At 34.2% G+C, this 22,136-nt stretch overlaps 3 protein-coding genes across 3 annotated transcripts; 2 read left to right on the forward strand and 1 right to left on the reverse strand.

The window, feature by feature from the left end:
- Positions 1-4,628: 4,628 nt before the first annotated feature.
- On the forward strand, positions 4,629-9,761 carry LOC145013085 (copper-transporting ATPase RAN1-like). Its single transcript, XM_078971888.1, has 9 exons — positions 4,629-5,031; positions 5,617-6,219; positions 6,298-6,727; positions 7,420-7,745; positions 7,863-7,921; positions 8,015-8,357; positions 8,440-8,640; positions 8,712-8,969; positions 9,080-9,761. The coding sequence occupies exons 1-9, from the start codon at positions 4,690-4,692 to the stop codon at positions 9,554-9,556; spliced, it is 3,039 nt and encodes a 1,012-aa protein (XP_078828014.1). The 5' UTR covers positions 4,629-4,689; the 3' UTR covers positions 9,557-9,761.
- A 2,948-nt stretch (positions 9,762-12,709) lies between these two features.
- On the reverse strand, positions 12,710-15,045 carry LOC145011854 (polygalacturonase QRT3-like). Its single transcript, XM_078970600.1, has 3 exons — positions 14,741-15,045; positions 14,244-14,480; positions 12,710-13,839 (listed from the first exon to the last, which is right to left on the reverse strand). Exons 1-3 carry the CDS (start codon positions 14,951-14,953, stop codon positions 12,814-12,816), a joined length of 1,476 nt encoding a protein of 491 aa, XP_078826726.1. The 5' UTR covers positions 14,954-15,045; the 3' UTR covers positions 12,710-12,813.
- A 5,461-nt stretch (positions 15,046-20,506) lies between these two features.
- On the forward strand, positions 20,507-22,049 carry LOC145010264 (uncharacterized). Its single transcript, XM_078968828.1, has 5 exons — positions 20,507-20,522; positions 20,612-20,669; positions 20,784-20,995; positions 21,264-21,517; positions 21,636-22,049. Exons 1-5 carry the CDS (start codon positions 20,507-20,509, stop codon positions 22,047-22,049), a joined length of 954 nt encoding a protein of 317 aa, XP_078824954.1.
- Positions 22,050-22,136: the final 87 nt, after the last annotated feature.

The following is a 22,136-nucleotide window of genomic DNA, read 5'->3' on the forward strand; positions in this document are numbered from 1 at the left end:
TCTAGCATGTTTTCATAACATAAACACAACATATAACATGAAAACACACACATACATGTATAAACACATAGATCTACACAAAACAACTTGTATTATACCCCTAAACATAATAAAAAATGAAAATAGTAGGTATGAACTCACTTTGATTTGAAGATTTCGGTTCTTGATGAAGATTAGTGGAGTTTTCGGCTCTACAAGCTCCCTTTGAGGAGATCTTCGAACTTATGGAGTTCTAAGAAGCATGGATCATGAAATGGAGTGTTAGGAGAAGTAAGTTTAACATGAACATGAAGTTGACCCTCTTGAGTGGAAGTAGCTTACCAAGATGAGTGGAATTTTGGATGAAGTGCTCTTGAACTCACACACTAGCACACACGAATTTTGAAGAGGGAAGGGGAGGATTTTCTTGAAGTTCTTGGAGGAATATGAGAGGAATTATAGTATGTGTTTCAAATTGAAGTGAGAATGGTGGTAGGTTGTGATTCTCGACCGTAAATAAAGAAGGAGGCAAGAGGATCAAATGGTTAATACATGATGGTTTAGAGTGTAGATGCTTAGTTATATGTAAGTTTCTTTATCTAGATTACCACTAAGTAAAGATGAGGTGTCAAAGTCTTGCATCATATAAACTTTTTTTTTTCTTTTATATCACAAAACCGAGAAAGGAAAAGGAATGAAAGAGTTTGGGCCTTTTCTTGATTTGGTTCAAGATTATAAGGCCCATAATAAAGGTTCTCGGCCCATTGGGATCTTCATGAGGGTTCACGACCCAAAGGTGGTGAAAGGGTGGGGTTTACGGCCCAATTATCATGAGAATATGGGTTCATGGCCCATCATGTCCCATGATAAGTAGGTGAGTTATCTTAGACCCAACATGGCCCAATTGCTATGGTTTGATGAATGTGGGCCTAACTAGAGCCCAAATGGGTTTCATTGGCCCAAAATCATCAACTAAGAGGTTTATTGGCCCATTAGGCCCAATAAGAGGATCCTAATCCATAATAAACTTGAACCAGGATTTTTAGGATTTCAGACCCATAGTTAAGTATATGAGATGCATTGTATTAGGATTTGAACTTCATTCAGGAGTTTTGATTCAAATGAATGATTCTGATTGAGCATAGGGCATAATATCCACTTCGGTTACCAGTCTTACAATAGTTGATGGTTACATGAAAACATAATTTCCTAGCTAAAAATGCTAGTTGTGACATGAATTAGCCTCTATGAAATATATGTGGCTTGTAGCAATGATTACATATGCTCTTCGGTGAGGACAATTTACACAATTAGCATTGTAACACTAAGAAGAAATGCCTAAAAAATCCAAACAATCCCAATGTTTAGAATAGAATGATTAAGGTACCACATATATTGGTGCATTAAAATAATTAAAATATAGTAACATTTTGTTCTCTTGTACATGATGGACATGCATGTGTAACTATTATCTCCTAAGTTGATTCTACCTCTTGTTTTTTGTATTTTTTTTATTACCTTTAAGGTCTTGTCCTTAGAGCTAGAAGTACCTGAAACAACCAACAAAGCTGTAAGCATACACTTAGTGAGTTTTCCAAAACACCAAAACATATAATCACATAATGCCATGCACACATACATATAAGATTTCCATAGACTCCCTCCATGGTCTTCATATGGAATGTCATGGGCTACCCCTGTTGTCTTATATCCCCGTACCATGGGCTCCTCCCAAGGTCTTACCAAATGCCATGGGCTACCCCTATGTTCTTCATATAATTCCGCATATAGATCAAGTAGCAAACCATTACATACTCTAAACATATCATATCAATTAATGGGTTGACCTTGGTGCCTTCGACCCATGAGTTTAGTGAGAAGACTCACCTCGGATACTGATCGATAGCTGACTAGGTACCGGCTCTGAATATCAACTCTAATTAACCCCTAAACATAAACAATTCCGTAAATTCAACTCAAAATGCCCCACAATTCCTTATAGGTCAAAATTGGTTAAAGTCCAAGATCAAAACTCAAAGTCAACGACCTGAGTTGACCCAACTCGTCATCTCCCAACTTGTTAGGTTCCTCCATTAACTGTACAGATCGGGAAAAATCCTATCAACTCGTTGAGTTCACTAATGAACTTGTTGAGTTGGCCAGAAATCCAACAGCTTGATGCTTTAAGTTGTTTCCATCGAATCTAGTAACTCCAAATCTTGGATTTCCTCCAAAATGATGTCTAGAAGGGTCAAGTTTCCAACTTTACCCTTAGAAACCACCACAATGAGCCCAAACTTGAACCCTAGCCTCAATAGAGTGAGACTTAACCCATTAAGCCCTTAAACTCTCAAAACATTGTCCCAAAACACATATATGTCATCACAAGGCTAGAACATCACGTAAAGTTTCCAACTTTACGTCCATGCATGCTAGAAACGAACCCTAAGACTCAAAATGGCTTAATAAAGGTTTTATTGCATGAATGAGACCTAGAACCAAGTAAAGCTTGCAACTTTAAGCCAATAGAGGTCATGAAAGGGTCATATCTAACATAATAACCCCTGGAACCCTCAACTTCTTGGACAACCCAAACATAAACCCAAAATCAAGCTAAAACATCAAACAAAAAGATCTAGATGATAACAAAGCAAGGTATCGACTTTATACCTCAAAAGGACTGCAACAAATAGAGAGTTTCTGGATCTAAAGCCCTCCTTTCAAACTAGGCACCTCCAACTTCAAAGCTCTTTCCAAAGAATACCAAAAACCAACTCTCAAAGCTCACCACAAGCTCACACACTCAACCTTGGAGGATAATGCACAAAATTAGGGTTCCTGGACAAAGAGGCTAGTAAGAAGGCCAACAAGGGACTTAAGGTCTTTAAATAGGGTGCAACACCCTAAAAATCAGGGTTTATTCACAACCACCAACTCGCCGAGTTGGGACACCCCGAATCGTCGAGTTGGTCCATAAATATCCGCGACAAAAATCCCTCTCGACACGACGAGTTGGAGCTTCCAACTCTTTGAGTCCCAAATGAAAAATACAATTAATTAGATAATTAAGCTTATACCAAAATTGAGCGTTACAATGTGACTCGTCTCATACGTAGGAAACATACATAAACTTAAACACAAAAACGAAAAAAAAAACTACATCGAAACGTATATAAACTCGAATTTAAGCCGACAACTTTATAAAAAGACCATGTAATTAAAAAAAGTAACAAAAGAAAGTTGTAAATTAAAATTGAAGCACTAACCACCTTTAATTATATCGATAAATATATAAAAATAAACACGTAATAATAGTTTTTTTTTTTTTTTTTTTTTTTTTTTTTTTAAGTTAAAGAACAGAAATTATTAATTAAAATCAAATTATATATACGGGGTTAACACTGAAATTTTGTAAATAAAGGAGTGAAAATAATATTTTTCAAAGTTCAAAGTGATATTTTAAAAAGTAAAGATATGGAAAATCAACAAACTCATAAACATAAAGTATAGAAAAACTTAAATAAATACTCTTTATGGTTTATCCTTAATCACAAATTCAGTTCCTGCTATTGAAAAGACAGAAATATCCTTACACTCATGGATGAACAGTAACAACGACATCGTTAATTCAAGTTTTGGAAACTATATGGATCATATTCATCAAAACAATTTAGTAGAGACGGTGCTGTTTGATTTTCTGAAGCAAAAATTCATGAAGTCTGCGGACCACCTCTGCAAACCTCTACAGTAGAAGAGGTGGACCAAACGACTGCAGACTATAATAAGAAACGTGTTTGTTTTTTTAACATCCGCATACTGCTACAGATATTAAAAAATTAAAATAAACTAATTTTATAAACCGAAAATAGTTTTTTAATACGTAAAATTTAATAATGTATAACATTTCGGTAAAAATTAATGATATTTCAGTAAAAAAGAATGATATTTCAACAAAAAATAAAGATATTTTAGTAAAAAATAATGATATTTCATCAAGAGATTATCATTATTGAATATAAAAAAATGAAAAATAAATTCAATAAGAATAAACGAAAAAAAAAAACGGAAAAAAATGTGAAATAAAATTTTAATAACATATAATCAAAATTTCAGCAATAAAAAAAGAAGAATAAGATGTTGGAAGAGGTTAGAAGAGGCAGTACAAGTGCTGCGCCAAACAGAGCCTGCGCAGAGGTTTTTGATTCAAAAAACTTCTAAAAAACAAACAGCTGCGAGATGAAAAGTGCTGCGCGTGTGCTGCGCCGCGCAGCAGTAAGAGGTTTGAAGAGGTTTTTTCCAAAAAACAAACACCACCTGAGTTTGTGACTTATGGTAAAATCACAGTAAAGTCTTTTTTTTTAATTTTTTAATTTTATTTATTTATTATTATTATTATTATTATTATTATATTTTACAATATCAACAGGAAAAAAGAAAATGAAATTGTTCATAAATGAATTAAGCTAATCTAAGTTCCCAAGATGTGAATTGAAATAACACGAAGGGGGTGTAAATGAACATTTACGAAAGAGTTTAGCGCCATGGCTGGGTGTCTGGGTCCTTAATATCATCAGTTTCACCTGTCATTCTCTCTCTCTTTCACCATATGCCTGTGTATATATATAACGTAGATTTTCTCTCTGTCGATATTTACAGAGATACATACAGGACATTTATATAGAATTTGTTCGGATCGCCCGTGATTTAATCATGACGCCGACCTTCAAAGACCTCCAGCTGACGGAGGTTGGGGACCGTGATAGCGACGGCGGTCGTGCTTCGTCGGCGATCGACATAGACGTTAACCTCGAGGATGTTAGGCTTTTAGATTCTTATGAAGATGCTTATAATGATAATAATGCCGGTAAAAGTAGGAAAGGTAAGGAGAAAGTAGGCGTTACGAGAATTCAGGTGCGAGTCACAGGGATGACATGTGCAGCGTGTTCCAATTCAGTCGAAGGAGCACTCATGAGCCTCAACGGCGTCGTTAGCGCCTCCGTAGCTTTGTTACAGAACAAAGCTGACGTCGTTTTTCATCCCAATTTGGTCGATGTAAGTCTCATTTCTGTGATTCCTTTTCACTAAATTCTGAATCATGATTCATGGAGTAATATCTGAACGAAAGAATACTTGCTGTTACCATTTTGTTTTATGAATGTATAATTTATAATGTGAAATCGTGATCGTAAGCTTACCGAACTTGTAAACAGTATGTTTCTATTATTTAGGTCAACATTGACGATTGTTCCAAGTTTACATTTATGCAGAAATCAATCTTAGAGATTGTCCTCTTATTGTTCTTACGTTTTTCCCCCTCTTTTTGTCATTTCGGTAACTGATATACATTTTATTATATTAATTTGATTGGGACCAAAGTTTTCACATATATGTTTATTCAATTTCGGTTTAGTCATTGGAATTTTCTTGAAAAAATTATGTACTTAATTTTATAGTTGAAAAACAGTCCATTTCACTCCCAAATGGATTGATGAGTACTATTTTCAAAGCCAATGGTAGCATAAGCTGTTTAAAAGTTAAATTTGAGTATAATGATCAACCAAGAAATAAGATGAAAAAAGTTCATAGATAACACATAGTTTTTACAAACTGAGAACATGATTTGCACACTTTCTTCAGCAAGATGATATCAAGAATGCAGTAGAAGATGCAGGGTTTGAGGCCGAGATTTTACAAGACCAGGGTACAAAACATGGAACTGTAGTAGGCCAGTTCATAATTGGAGGCATGACATGTGCAGCTTGTGTTAATTCCATTGAAGGCATTTTAAGAAAGCTTCCTGGTGTTAAAAAAGCTATAGTTGCTCTTGCTACCTCACTAGGGCAAGTAGAATATGATCCTTCTACAATCAGTAAGGACGAAATCATCAATGCCATTGAAGATGCTGGTTTTGAGGCTTCACTTGCAGAAAGCAGCGGACAAGATAGAATCATGTTAGGAATAACAGGGATATCGAATCACTTGGATGAACATACATTAGATGGAATATTATGCAACATGAATGGAGTTAGACAGTTTGATTATAACAAGATAACAAGTGAAGTAGATGTTTATTTTGATACTGAGATACTTACTCCTAGAGATTTAGTTGATGTGATTCATAAAGAAAGTGGTGGTAATTTTCAAGTACATGTAAAGAATCCTTATGCAAGAATGGTTACTCAAAATCTTGAAGAATCTTCACACATGTTGCACAACTTTCTTTTCAGTTTCTCTCTTGGGGTAAGGAAATGGTTTTTTTGTTTCTTTAATTTTTATGCCTTCTCTTACTTACTAACTAACTATTCCACTTGATGACAGATTCCCATCTTTGCATTGGGATTCATATGTCCACATATACCCTTTCTTAATTACATATTACTCTTATCGATTGGACCATTCCAAATTGGCGATTGGTTGCTTGTGATATTGGCTAGCCTCATTCAGTTTAAAGCCGGGAAGCGTTTTTATATTGCTGCTTTTCGAGCATTACGTAATGGTGCAACAAATATGGATGTTTTGGTGGCTATGGGAACCTCAGCTGCATACTTTTATTCCATTTATGCCCTTCTATATGGTGCAATCACAGGGTTTTGGTCTCGGACTTACTTTGAAACAAGTCCAATGTTAATAACTTTTGTGTTGTTTGGGAAATACTTGGAAACCCTTGCAAAAGGGAAAACTTCAGATGCTATAAAGAAGTTAGTGGAACTTGCACCTTCAACAGCTTTGCTGCTTCTTTTAGACAAAGGTACTTAACTCTTTTCTATAGCAATTGAACCCATCAACATCTTTTACCACTTGGAAAAAGAGTAAGTTGCATTTTTTTGGTCTCAGAGTATAGCCAATTTTTTCAATTTTGGTCCCATGAAGTTTTCTTTTACAGTTTTGGCCCTTATTTGAGGTTCTTGTAAGCTGTTGACTCGTGTTTCCAGTAACATAACTATTGTTGGTCTATGTGACTCAATGTAGCTTATTTTTGAAAATTTGATCCCTACATTATAGTTATTTTACTTGGAATAGAGTCTAAAAACGTTTATAAGGATCTTTTTGGGACCAAAATTGTAAAAATCAGCATACTCAGGGACCAAAAATATAACTTACTACTAAAAAGCCATTCTTCCTGGTCTAGTGCCTCTCCCAAAATTTTTTTATTCCATCCAAAAAGGTGGGACAAGGACTCACTTTTAAGCTCTCTGTGCAAAAGACATGAATACCCTTCTCATCTCCTTTATTCCAGTTTTTGGTTGGGACAAAAAGTGAATTTTTTTTATCCGACCCAATATCCCTCATCCATGCAAAAAGACACGAATACCCTCTTCATCCTCATCATCCAGTATAGTCCTACAAAGCTTGTCTAGTTCTATCATGTCATGTAGTATCTAAGACACAGGTATGAATATGAATGGTGTTTTGAGATTAATAAGTTTGAGTTTGTGGCAGATGGAAATGTTATAGGAGAAAGGGAGATAGATTCATTACTGATTCAATTAGGAGATATATTAAAAATTGTTCCAGGGTCAAAGATTCCAGTTGATGGCCATGTTGTCTCAGGTTCAAGTTATGTGAATGAGAGTATGGTTACAGGTGAATCAACACCTTGTTTAAAAGAGATAAATTCTTTAGTGATTGGAGGGACTATAAACTTACATGGCTCCCTCCATGTTCAAGCTACCAAAATAGGCTCTGATACAGTTTTAAGCCAGATTATTTCTCTCGTTGAAACAGCACAAATGTCCAAAGCTCCTATCCAGAAGTTTGCTGACTTTGTAAGTACACATTACAAAGTATATATGCGACTTTCTTTTTGTCTTAATCCATAAAGATAGTTTGTTTGTGAGATGAATAAGCACATTACTCATTCAATGCCATGTTGATTGTTTCAGATTGCAAGCATTTTTGTCCCTACAGTTGTTAGTTTGTCAATGATGACATTCATCGTGTGGTAAGCTTATTATGCATGACAAGACAAAACATAAAGATAAAGATAAAGATAAAGATAATATTGTTATGATATTATATCTTTTACTAAACGCAGGTACTTTAGTGGAATTTTTGGAGTTTACCCAGAAACATGGTTGCCTCCAAATGGGTCCCACTTTGAATTTGCACTTATGTTTTCTATTTCGGCTGTTGTTGTTGCATGTCCTTGTGCACTTGGTCTAGCCACACCAACTGCTGTGATGGTTGCAACCGGGGTTGGAGCTAATAACGGTGTTCTTATCAAAGGAGGAGATGCATTAGAAAGGGCTCAAAATATTCGATATGTAATATTTGATAAAACCGGTACTTTAACTCAGAATAAAGCTGCAGTTACCACTGTTAAAGTATTCACACAAATGGATCGTGGAGACTTCTTGACATTGGTCGCTTCTGCCGAGGTATAAAAATATAAATCCATTCTTGTTCAGTTATTATAAAAAAGAGACAATCATTTACTAATTATAAATCCATTCGTCTCAGGTTAATAGCGAACATCCATTATCAAAAGCAATATGTGATTACGCTCGCCATTTCCATTTCTTTGAGAATCCTTCTGCTCCAAAAGATTCTCCGAGAGTGACCAAAGATGAAAAAATGACAGGATGGCTTCTCGATACCTCTGATTTCTGTGCAATTCCTGGAAGAGGCCTTGAGTGTTGCATCAATCAGAAACAGATTTTGGTAACATTAACTAAACCATACTGTTGTTTTAATTTTTTTTTTTTTTTTCTTATTTGAATTGGTTTGGACAGGTAGGAAACAGAGCTTTGCTGAAAGAGAAAGGGGTTATGATTCCCCTCGAAGTTGAAGATTTTATGGTGGATTTAGAAGAGAATGCAAAGACAGGAATACTAGTGGCTTGTGATTCCGAACTTATCGGTGTTGTGGGAGTTGCAGATCCGTTAAAGAGAGAAGCTGCGATTGTGGTGGAGGCGCTTTTCAAAATGGGTGTTCGCTCTATCATGGTTACTGGAGATAATTGGCGTACTGCTAGAGCTGTTGCACAAGAGGTCTGTTTTCTCTTTTCTCACTCCCAAATTCAATTCAAATTCAATTCAATAAGATTCCAATTCCTTCCTAGAATTTCATAAAATTCAATAAACTTCATTTCAATTTATAGGCTGGAATTCTAGATGTAAGGGCAGAGGTGATGCCGGCCGGAAAAGCTGAAGTCATCCGTTCATTTCAAAGAGACGGTAGCATCGTTGCAATGGTGGGCGACGGAATCAACGATTCCCCCGCCTTAGCAGCCGCCGACGTCGGAATGGCAATCGGTGCCGGAACTGATATCGCAATTGAAGCCGCTGACTACGTTCTGATGAAAAACAATTTAGAAGACGTGATCACTGCCATCGATCTTTCAAGAAAAACCTTCGCTCGTATTCGTGTAAATTACGTTTTTGCCATGGCATACAACGTTGTCGCCATTCCGGTATCCGCCGGAATCCTGTTTCCGTGGTTCAAAGTCCAATTGCCGCCATGGGTCGCCGGTGCTTGCATGGCGCTCTCTTCGATTTGTGTTGTGTGCTCTTCGTTGCTTCTTCGACTGTATAGAAAACCGAGGCTTACTACGATACTTGAGATCACATTGGAGTAAGTAATGGCATTTATTGGTTTTTTATTTTTATTTTTTCTTAAGAATGTATATTCCATCCCTCAATGTAAATAGAGGCTTGTTGTTAATCGAGTTTGATCAAGAAGATTCAATCGATAGAATTAGGGGTATGTCTTGTGTGTGTCTTTCGTTTAATTCTACTGAAACCAATTGTATTCGTGATGAAAATGAAAGTTCTTTCGTTTAATTCTACTGAGACTAGGCGTAGCTAAAGTTCACACGACACCACGAAATACAATAACGAAACAGTATTGAAACAAAATGGAAACTTTCTTGTATAAAAAAGTCAATGTTATATTTTGTTGTAACACCAAAAATTTCAACCAATTTTTTTTTCGATTTTTATAAAAACATAATTCCATCAATGTTCATAAAAACAACCATTTTAATTGTTCAACAAAACAGTACAAAATCCCAAGATCAAAATGTCAAGCTCCGACGTGTGTGTGTACGGATCAAGCCGGCGCCTTCCCGCGGTCGTCACTAGTACCTGAAACAAATAACATCAACACTGTAAGCACAAGGCTTAGTGAGTTTCCCAAAATACCGCATATAACACATATTAGCCACTCGAGGCTATAACTCTGTGGGTCCGTGCACCCAAACTCTGTGAACCCTCAGGTTCTAGCTCTGATAAACATGCACCACATAAATCACATAGAAATCATGCAGTACAACACATAACATACATAGCATACAAATACTCTATCACATAACTCTGGTTACCTACTCAAGGTAAAGTATAGTGAGAAGACTCACCTCGTGTGTCTCGGTAACTCGTAACCCTGAAATCACTAAACACTCGATCCGCCGAGCTGTAGTCCCCCTATAGCACAATACATCTCTAATTAACATTTTCCCCACTAGGGTTGACCACACTATAACAAATCACTCTTGGTCAACGCTGGTCAACGGTCAACTTTGACCGGACTCGGCGAGTACACTATGGCGACTCGGCGAGTCTGTGCGCATGCACCAATTTCCCTGGAACCCTCCCTTGATACGTCGAGCATTTCCCCTAACTCGACGAGCTCCACCTGGCACGAGTTGTGGGGCCACCACGACTCAACTCGCCGAGTCTCAAGAACAACTCGGCGAGTCCAGCTTGACTCGGTCCACCTGTCCATCCTGACTCTCCCTTGACCCACTGAGTTCACCCTTCCCAACTCGGCGAGGCCACTCGCTGAGTGGTCGCGCAACATTCATGCTACTCGCCGAGTCCGTGCCATGCACTGACTCAATCTTGCTCTAAAGGTCAGATCCAGTTCACTAATCCATAGATCCAGTCCCTCCATGCTTATTTAGCACGTAAAGTCACAATCTTGATGCACATATAACCTCTACATGACCATAAATGATGTTTTTGACTCAAATACATCAACACAAGGTCAAGGACTCCATTGCCACCCATAAAGCTTGATGAGTGAGGCCCTCTGGACCTCTATGGATCCAGATCCATGGTCTCAACTCCAAGAGGGAACCAAAGGGGCACCAAATCACCCCATAAATGATCATATTAAACCCTAACATGCATCAAGTTTCACCAAACAGAAAATGGTCCGAAAATAATACCTCTAAAGTGATGATCCAAGCTCCAAATCCGCGAAATAGCAACCTCCTTTGCTTCCTCTTGCCTAGAGCCTCCTTCTTCTTGCTAAACAACACTCACAAGGTCAAGATTTGCTCTCAATCCTTCACCAAACGCTCAAGAACTCTAGGGACACACTCTGGGGGTTGGATGAGTGCAAATGACGGCCATAAGGCCCTTTAAATAGGCCACAAACCCGGAGATTTAGGGTTTCATCACACAGCGCAGACTCGCCGAGTCCATACCCTGGACTCGCCGAGTCCAAGCGCGCACCATCGATCAGTTCCGCGTCCCTACTCGGCGAGTCTGAGCCCCAACTCGCCGAGTCCCTCTCACAATATAACACAATTAAACTTACATTATACCTGGTAAAAATCCGGATGTTACATTTGTTGTGTTTAAATTTTGATACAAAAATTAACATGATACTACACGTAAATAAAACTCGATAAACCCAACATAAAATGATTTATACACAATGTATACACAATTAAATATTGCCCATAAAATATTTTAAATTCAAATAGAAAGATTTATTTTACTTAATACAAACCATGCCACTTCTTCAAATTTCCTTATAATTCCAATGCCTGGAAACTTCAATCAATATGTAGTTATATTTCTTATAATCCTAATAAGTGGGGGTTTGTAACTTATAATCTATAATCACTCATTCAAACAAACAAATAGGGCTATGCTTACTCAATGTTGCATTTGACTGGATCCACATATTTCATTTGATGGACCAAATTGGGCTTTTAGTCTCCATGGACTTTAAAATCAGGCTAAATAGTTCTGCCCTGACCATAATGTTGTAATATGTTAATAAAATCCTTCTTAATTTGTAGGAAATGCAATAATTACAGTTTTGATCTTTGATAGGTTTTAATTCGCTCCATATAGTTTTTGATTAAGGAATGATTGAATTACACTTTTGGTCCCTATAGTTTTCATGCATTATTTACAGTTTTGGTCCCTATAGTTTTTAATTTTCATTAGTTATAGTTTTTGCCTCTATTCTATAGTGTATAATTTAGAAAAATATTGAATTACAATTATCGTCCATATACTTTTTATGCATTAATTACAGTTTTTGGGCCCCTATACTTAGTTTAGAAAATGAATGAATTACACTTTTAGTTCTTCTAGTTTTTAATGCTAAATTACAGTTTTGGTACATGTGGTTTGTTATGCACTTTTGGTACACTTTTAGTTCTTTAGCTACTACCAAACACTTTAAATCTGAAAAATTAAGAGGTTGCGTTCAATTAAAAGACTTCCTAATAGCCATTTACATATTAATACTGAATTGTAATATATATATTTATGCACTTACGTCATATACTTGGCCCACTTTTACATTTCGCAGCCCAAAGTTAGACCCAAAACATATCTATTTACTATTTTACTTCTATAATCCACGACGTTATCCTCTTGGACCAAAATATATGTGTGACCCACAGAAATGACAAATTTTGTAAAAGTATTTTCATTTTTGCAATCACAACCGAAAACACATAAGCAAATAAATATATTAATCCGTATACTTTTATATTAATCCCATACAGAAAGTTACAATTTCAAGTCCGATCTTGAACTCAATAACATATGTAACAAATTGAAAAAGAATTCAGCTAAATACATATATAAATTAGCCTGACATCCATAGACCTTGATCAACGGTCACCGATGCACTTCCTTCAACTATCGCATCAGATTGAATCAACACCTGATTTTCCGAGATATTTCGTAAAACAGTATTTGGAAACGAGTCACCCGCATCAGTCATTAACGTATGTTGAACAAATTTTATACGTCTAGGAAAAACAAGAATCTTGTTAAAATCAATACTCCACGAGGTTCCATTGACCCTTGTTACACCATTCGCGATAGTTGCCTTTAAACTCATCCCCTTCACATTATTCTTGTCAACAACCACGTGACCAATTTCTGTAAACTCTCGATTCGTTTCATCTAACTGAACGATATCAATCCCTTTATCAGATCCCGAAAACATATTGTTTACAATGTTTATTCCATCCACAACTCCACGAACCGATTTCATAACAATAAACGCATCACCCAAAAAGAAACAATCGGAAACATGAAGTTGTACTGGATCTTCGGCTACAATTCCGGTGTAATCAAAGTAGGAATTCACGATTCTAGTTTGTGTGATTCCAGGGACCTTTAAATATATTCCGGTCCCACCAAAACCGTTGGCCTTATTGTAACAATGTACTCCCGTTATCATGTTGGCTTGTCCGGAAATACTGATTCCGACTGCGGCTGAAAAAATGACAACATCTGTGACGGCGTTGTCGTTTCCTCGTAGGTCAATGCCGGTTCCAGTGAAGTTACGTTCACCAGGGTCGCCGCCAGCTGTAATATGTTGACCTAGGAAACAGTTTCGAATGTAGGTTTCGTGTCCACCTTGTACTAGGATCCCGGTTGTGGTAAAATGGGCGATGTAACAATTATCGATACTTGTTCGAAGGTTGTTGATTGTTCGGATACCGCTTCCTTTGAAATTACAATCTAACATTAAATCTCTAAGTGTTATGAATTCGTAATTGTATTGAGAATTTGATGATGATGATGATGATGGAGATGATAAATCGATCATGTAACCATCGGTTGTGAAATTATCAGATGCTTTTAGGGTCCCACCATATATCTGTTTCAAATAGATCATCGATTAATCAATGATACTTGTTGGTAATTAAATGCATTTGGAAACCATAAGATCAAATGAGAGGATTATAAATGTGGAATCATGCATGTAGGATTGAATAAGACGTTTTAGTTTGAATTTGAACGAATTAATTGTACCTACTCTTTTATCTAGTAAGAGTAAAACTTAAAAATAATATTTATAATCTTTTACATTTTTCTTATGTAGTGGGTATGCCAAACATCAACTACATACCTCATTTACATACCAATCACCCGACAAAAAACTAAAAAGGTTTTATAGATGCGATTAGGTACGTGTTATGTAAATTATATATAATATATATCTTTTGTTACGTAGATATATAAAACTGTTTAAATAGATTTGAAGTTAAAAATTATATATACCAGAATGTTCCCTCGGCCGGCGACCGGGAATTTGATCGGCCGGCTGATCTTGTAAATCCCACCTTCTAGACTTATTTGAACTCCACCGACGTTGTTTATACCATTCATTAAAAACCCAACACCATCGCCGGAAACGGCGTCGGAAATAGCTCTAAGGATTGCGTCTGTGCTGTCGGTTTTCCCAGTCGGATCCGCACCATATGCAATCACCGGAAAGACTCCTGACCCGGTTGTTGCCTGTGTGAGAGTATATAGCTTTTAACATTATTTTATGTTTATCTTTTAGCGTCGGATTACAGAGATTAAATACCAAAATGTATTCATAAGCATAAATGTTCTATACTTCTACTCATCAACCCAACCAGCTGAACCATTTTGAATATTACTAAACATGTGTCGATCCTACTTGCAAACTCTAGTATTTAGTTATCAGTTATTTTCATTCTCTTCAAAGTAATAGTTAAAAAAGAACAATCTGTTTGAATATATAAACTTACAGGCGAAGATGGAGAGGGAGAAGGAGATGAAGACGAAGAAGCAAGAGAAACATGATGCTCTCGTTGGAAGAAATACGACTTAAATTCTTGCAATTTTCGTGTTTGAAAGTCGCGATCCAGTGGAAACGAATGTCCCATATTGACATGGTTAATCATGATGAAAGTAGAGAATCCTAGTACTAACATCGTGGTATCACACGAAAACACACCCATTGTAGTTGTTGTTTCTTGTTTTCTCTCTCTAAGATCTTAGTTATATACGTGCATGTATATTAATATAAATATAGAGAGAGGACATGGGAAGTGGAAGGGCTAACCAAGATTTTGAAGAAAAATGGTGTTTTGCTTTTCAAATTTATACAAAATGGATTCATACAAAACGACATTCAAACATATTTTGTGACGAAATTAAGGTCTTATTCTATACCCCCTCTAGTTGTTTTTTTTTTTTTTTTTTTTTTTTTTTTTTTTTTTCTGTCTATAACTTAATAAGAATTTTGTACATAGTTTTCAACTATACTAGGGAAGTATGCATTTTGTTGGGTTTTTTTCATCATGGCTTAATGAGACATAAATATATTTATACTTGTAAGCATGTAAAAAAGTGCTTACTTATACAATCGTGAAATATTATATAAATTCATGCATCATAATTATAGAAAAAACATATTTGCACTTATGAATGTGTAGATATGTAAAGATTGTACTAAGAAGGTGTTTGGGATTTGATTATTTAAAACCAACATATGTTTTTTTTTCTACAAATATTTATTAGTTTTTTCGATATTAAAACTGAATTAATCGAAAATGTTTCGGTTATTTTATGCAGTATCAAAATGCAATAAACTTGTAAGTTATTTTTAATGCACGACAAAATTTGTTTATAAATATAAAAATGAACGGAATAGACATCGTTATATATTATTTACTTATATGTTTCTAAGTTTCTTTATTTTTAACTACATTTTTTGGGAATCATAATAATATTCTTGATAAAATTTTATATAATTAACAATTAACAAATATTTTTATCGCCGTTAAACTTGTACCGATTAAATCTAATTTATTATTTTCTTTGTAAAGACTTATTAAAATCCATATGGATCTTAACGTCATAATGTAAAATATGTAATTTATTAAACAAGAAGTTTTAAAACTTAAAACCTGCATGCCACAATCAACCCTTTTCCATGAATACACACTTGTTTGGTAAAACTAGTCGGATAACTATTAACGGGGTAACGTTTTGTTAAACAGTAGGTAACCTTTTAGATTTGAAATGTTTTTTTAATTAAATGCTAAAAGCTTGTAATTACAAACTTATTTTTTTAAAAGGATTTTTTTTATAAAAACTAAAAACTCACATTCAAAACAGGCCCAAAGAGACATTATTTTGCAAAGGAGATGGTAATTTGGGTCTACAACTAAGAAAAAAGGCAAAGCTCATCCTACCGGTATATGTTTTACTTTTAGTTAATATAAGGGTAAATGGGTAAATATATATTTAATTTAAATAAGGATTTTCAAAAAGTAATAAGATAGTAAATTGTTTTTTTTTTTTTTTTTTTTTTTTTTTTTTTTTTTTTTTTGTTTTTTTGTTTTTTTTTTTAAATCAATAAATATTTTGATTTTTTTATTCAAACATTTAAAATTTAAAATCGTATACAACTGATAAACACTTTATATAAGAAATCCTAAACACCCCTAAATATATACATAGAGATATCAATTTCTTTCTTTATTTTTTATTTTAGCAAATATGTTTACCAAATAAAAAATAGATACATAAAATAGAATGATTTAATTTAAAGTATTTATGATATGTTTTTAATTTATGGAGGAGGTTGGGTTGTTTGATCCTATTGAAAGATGTGTTTTCTATAAAGCGCTAAAAGTTTTGGTCAGTGACCAACTTCCTACTTGATATTACTAACGTATTTGGGATTGTGTCAAAGTTGCTCTTTCTTGCAAACAGAAAATTAATACAATTTTCAAGTTCAGGATTTCCAAAAAGGGTTTGGTTGGTTCACGAGGTTGGTGATTACTTCGTTATTTATAAAAATCAATGTTTTAAATAACGTTAAGGGTAGCTTGGTCGTAATATTAAATCTCAAACTTTTACGAATCATGACACATTATATTGTTTGTAAGGCGTAATTTAAGGTGATATTTTTATATAAAATTAGTTTATAACCCGTGAGAAACACGGTTATAAAATTAATTAAATTTTCATATTAAAAAATTAAAATTATTAATCAATTATTTTAAATAAATTATTACTTTAGATATATTTTTTTGTTATATAAAATTATAATTGTTAATTTAAATAAATACTTGAAGTTATATTACCTTATAATCTATATTAATTTTATTTTATTTTTCAATCTAATGTTATGAATTTAATATAATTAGAATGGAAAATTTAAAATTTAAAATTTAAAATAGATAATCAATTATCAATTAGTATAATTATAGTGAAAATTTAAAATTTAAAATTTAAATTGGATAATTAATAGGTTAACAAATGGCATAATTGGTGATATATAACATTAATGAGGAGGTCTAATTATATGACACTTGTCAATAGAAAATTAAATCTATTCTTTTATTAGAATAGAGATTAATAATTTGTATATATTTTCTATTATTATTCATTTTTATATACATATATGATTTAAAACGATATTTTGTTACTGAATAACATCACATACAAATCTTAAAGCTATGACGCCCAATGACGAAAACATGTCGAACTTTTTAGAAACTTGAAAAAATTTAATGTATATATATATATATATATATATATATATATATATATATATATATATATATATATATATAATATAATATAATATAATATAATATAATATAACAGAAATTAAACATCCTCTTATCTTTTGTTTCTACCTATTTTTGTATTCATATAAAATAATAATATCTTGAATTCATTAATTTTTTTTTAATAATCTTTCTTTTCTTTTTGTCACTTATTCTGATATAATGAATAGAATTCACTACATTTTATAAAAATATTTAGAAAATTTTTTTTATCCCTTTTGTAACATGCTGGGCATAAGGGTAGTTTTCAACATACAACTATAATTGCAAAGTTTTCAGGATAATACATGACATATAATCAAACTATAGTTGATATAGTTTGGGAGCATTACAGAACTTTACAGAATTATATTTCATGAAATGAGAACATACATTCAAACTATAATCCGGACCCTCGATTCGATTGTTTTCCAAGAATGTTGAGCCGGGTATGTAAGCCATGTATCTGGGAGGAACTGGTATAGTTTAAGATACAATACACTGTTTTACTACTTCGCGAACATTATATAGAAACAAACATATATACACTACGGTAGATATAGTTTATGATTTACAATACTATTTTTCGAATACAAGAGTACGTTAATAAATAATTATTTAAGTATAATTATTTTTACTCTGCAAGTTATACGTACGATTTCGAGTACAAGGGAACACTACAACACTACACATAAACTAGTTAATACAGGGTTGTGAGGCACTACTTCAATTGTACCCTCCGGGGTACGGAACTAAGTCTTACCACAATATAACTAGAGTCTCCTAGAGAGAGAGAGAGAGCATGATATTTGTGATAGATCTATACGGGACTGACAATCCCACATCTGAATTGCTAGCTACGGTTAGGCAGACATGCCTGAGGTGACACATATCATACCGTTACGACGCCTGAAGAACGTCGTAGAGGTCACTAGGTCATATCAAGCATGGTTATACCAAAATCACAATAGTATAAGTAACCTTTGTTTATGGGATTTCCATTTTTCAAATAGTTTTATTTTAGTTAATAGAACTACCATACACTACAACTAGAGGATTCCATGGAATACAAACACATGGTTTTATTTTAAGTAATAAAACTGCTATATATTACTGGTGGCAATCAGAGTTTTCATACAGACAAACTATACATTACTGGTGGTAGCCAGGGTTTTCATACAGAACATACTATACATTACTGGTGGTAGCCAGGTTTTTCATACAAAACAAACTATACATTACTGGTGGTAGCTAGGGTTTTCATATAGAACACACTATACATTACTGGTGGTAGCCAGGGTTTTAATACATAACAAACTATACATTACATAACAAACTATACATTACTGATGGTAGCTAGGGTTTTCATACAGAACAATACCATACACTATTGGAAGTAACCATGGATTTCATACAAAGGTTTTCATACAAGACAACACGATACAATACAACTGGTTGTAACCAGACATACATACTAATACTTTCATATACAACTACATAATACAATAGCGAACGTACATTTTGTCTTAGGGTTTAAGATTACTTTTCATTACTAAAGAAAATATTGGATTTTCTTGAGAAGCATACAAACATTTTTACAGATTCCAAGACAAGTTTTCATTACAAAAACAATCTTTTGAACTCACCAACTTAAATGTTGATACACTTTCAAAACCACTTGTATTCTCAGGGAACCGGTAGACAGGTACACCCACATGTTTTGGAGAAGACAGAGATTTTAGAGTCGCGTCTTTTATACTTTTGTTATACATTTTGTTGTCATACGAATCATGTATCGACCAGATGTAAATACTCTGCTTATTCAATATAATGGTTGTGTTTAGTTTGATTACTATGATTGCAACTGTTGTGATACTGTACATGACGTCCCCCGCCCCCAAATGTTTTTGTCATTCCGGTTTGGGGGTGTGACAGACAACACCTACTTTAATTTTTTCAATTTTTTTTTACCTATTGTGTCATTACGTAAAAAAACCGACAACCATAAAAAAAAGTCACTATGTTGGATCAACCAAGCCAAAATAATTAGTAGACCAATGCTTTCAATTTTAATCCTATTAATTTTAGCCCAAAGCAGGGGGAGCAAAAAAGAAAAAAAATGAGGTCACGAGGACCTCCTGTGTTCACTCATCGCATCATGTTGACTTCGCTGCTTCCAGCTTCTTGATACTTCCATTGTTGAATCCTTCAATCCTTCTCATCTTCTGTTGATTTGAGTAGCAAAAACCAAATCTCAATTGCATTCCTCAAATCGATTCCAAGCAAAAATCAAAGCCCTAGCCTAAGAATGAAGCAAGTAAGTATTGTTGACACTTTAAAATTTTACCAATTTGTTTAGTTTTTTCGAAATTGCTATGTTTTTATCTCGACTTAGTCTAGTTGCTATGTTTTTATAGAAATTATTGTTTGATTTGGTGTAATTTCTATGTTTTTATTGAAATTATTGTATTATTTCGTGAAATTAGTAGTTATTTAGCTTAATATTGAATTGTAGGTTACCCTTGGTGGTTTTTTTTACCAAAAGACCAAAACCTAATCCTAATGAAATTGGTGAATGATATTCCCAAACACCAATCTCTAATCACTCAATCCCTTCGGTTTCTAATTCCAATGCAACTCCACAAACACCAATCATCAATCAACCAATCCGTTCATGTTCTAATGAAACTCCACAAGCACCATGCTCTAATGAACCCAATGATATGTTGATTTGAATGATCTTCCAAAGGAGCCGACGGATAGGCCAAAGATTACAAGTTACAAATCAAATGTAAGGGATGATGTAAGAAGAGCGCATTTACTTCAAGGACCTTGTCAAATAAGGGTACATAAGTTTCCAAAGAAAAAAAATAGGTGATAGATTAAGAAGATTCATTCCTTCATGGTTTGATGATTTTGATTGGTTGAAATATAGTGTGAAAAAAAAGAATGAAGCATATTGTCTGTATTGTTATGTGTGTGGAGATCTCATGAACCAAAGAGGAGGGAGATATGCATTTGTTTCCTAAGGTTTTGATACTTGGAATAAAAAAGATGCATTTCAGACTCATGTGGGTGGTGTTGTTAGTTTTCACAACAAAGCAAAAGAAAGGTGTGAATTTTTAATGAGAAAAAAACAAACTATTAATGTAGTCTTGAGGAGGCAAACTGAAGCGGGGGACCATAAATATAAAACCCAATTACGTGTTTCTATTATTGTTGTTAGGCTTTTATTGAAAATTGGTTTACCATTTTGTGGTCATGACGAGTTGATTAACTTGGAAAATAGAGGGCTTTACATTTTTGCTGTAGTAAAGAAGCATGATGCTGTTAGTGACTTTTTAGACAAATTTCTTTGGTGGTTAATGTTTTTTGTGCCTTGTGTAAAAGAAAAGACTTACTACGAGAACAAGCAAGAGAAATGGTGCAAAAAGGCTTGTGTATTGGTGAACTTGAAATCGGAAGAGGATTAAATCAAGAGATTACACATGTTCGAGTGGGAGATACAAGATGAGGCTCACATTTCAACATCCTCACAAGTTTGATGAAGTTGTTTGTAGATGTTCTTGTAGTTTTAGATTTTGTGAAAGAGGAGGGAGAGTCATTAACAAACTATCAAAAAGCATCTGAAATCTTAACATATTTTGAATAATATGAATTCGCTTGTTTTACTTACATATGATGAATGACATTTTATGCCTCACAGGTACATTGTCAAAGCAACTTCAAAGAAAAGAACTAGACATTTTAGGAGCAACTTCGATGGTTAGAGGGATAATGGAGGCATTGCAATCTTTTAGAAACACGGGGTTTGCTAGCATTTTGCCAAAGGTATCATCTTTTTGTCAAACACACAATATTGATACTTCGGATATGGAAGAGTTGTATGTTGCTGCAAGAAACCGTAAGACTACAAAGACTAATAGATTTCATTTTGAGGTTGAAATCTTCAACACGATGGTAGATATTCAACTTATAGAATATCGGGATTGATTTAGTGAAACAAGCACCCAATTACTAGAATACATAGGTGCTTTTGAGCCCTTGTGATTCATTTGCATAATTTGACAAATCAAAGTTATTGAAATTGGGTAAGTTGTACAAGTATGACTTTGATGATCCGGATATGATAGATCTTGAAAGACAACTTGAGATATTTTATCACTCTTGCATCAAAGATGAGCGCTTCACTAGTTTAAAAGGAATTTCCGACCTTTCTCGTTTGATGGTTAGTACGGGGAAACAATGGTCTTATCCTTTAGTTTATAAGCTTTTAAAATTGGCTTTTATATTAGCTGTAGCGACCGCAAGTGTAGAAAGATGTTTTTCAAAGATGAAGCTCTTGAAGACTGACTTGCACAACAAAATTGGTGATGAATTTTTGAACGATGTGTTGCTTTGCAATGTTGAGACCGAAACACTTGCAAAAGTTGAGAATGAAAAAGTAATGGAGCAGTTTCAAAAGATGTTTGCACGAAGAGCACAAATTTAAATTGTAACAAACGGTTGTTATATAATGTTTGATCAAATATATAACAACATTTAATGTGTTATATATTAGCACTTAGGATGTCAACGC

Source organism: Lactuca saligna, chromosome 8, assembly GCF_052625555.1.
Source record: "Lactuca saligna cultivar CGN05327 chromosome 8, ASM5262555v1, whole genome shotgun sequence".
In the NCBI taxonomy this organism is placed as follows: Eukaryota; Viridiplantae; Streptophyta; class Magnoliopsida; order Asterales; family Asteraceae; genus Lactuca; species Lactuca saligna.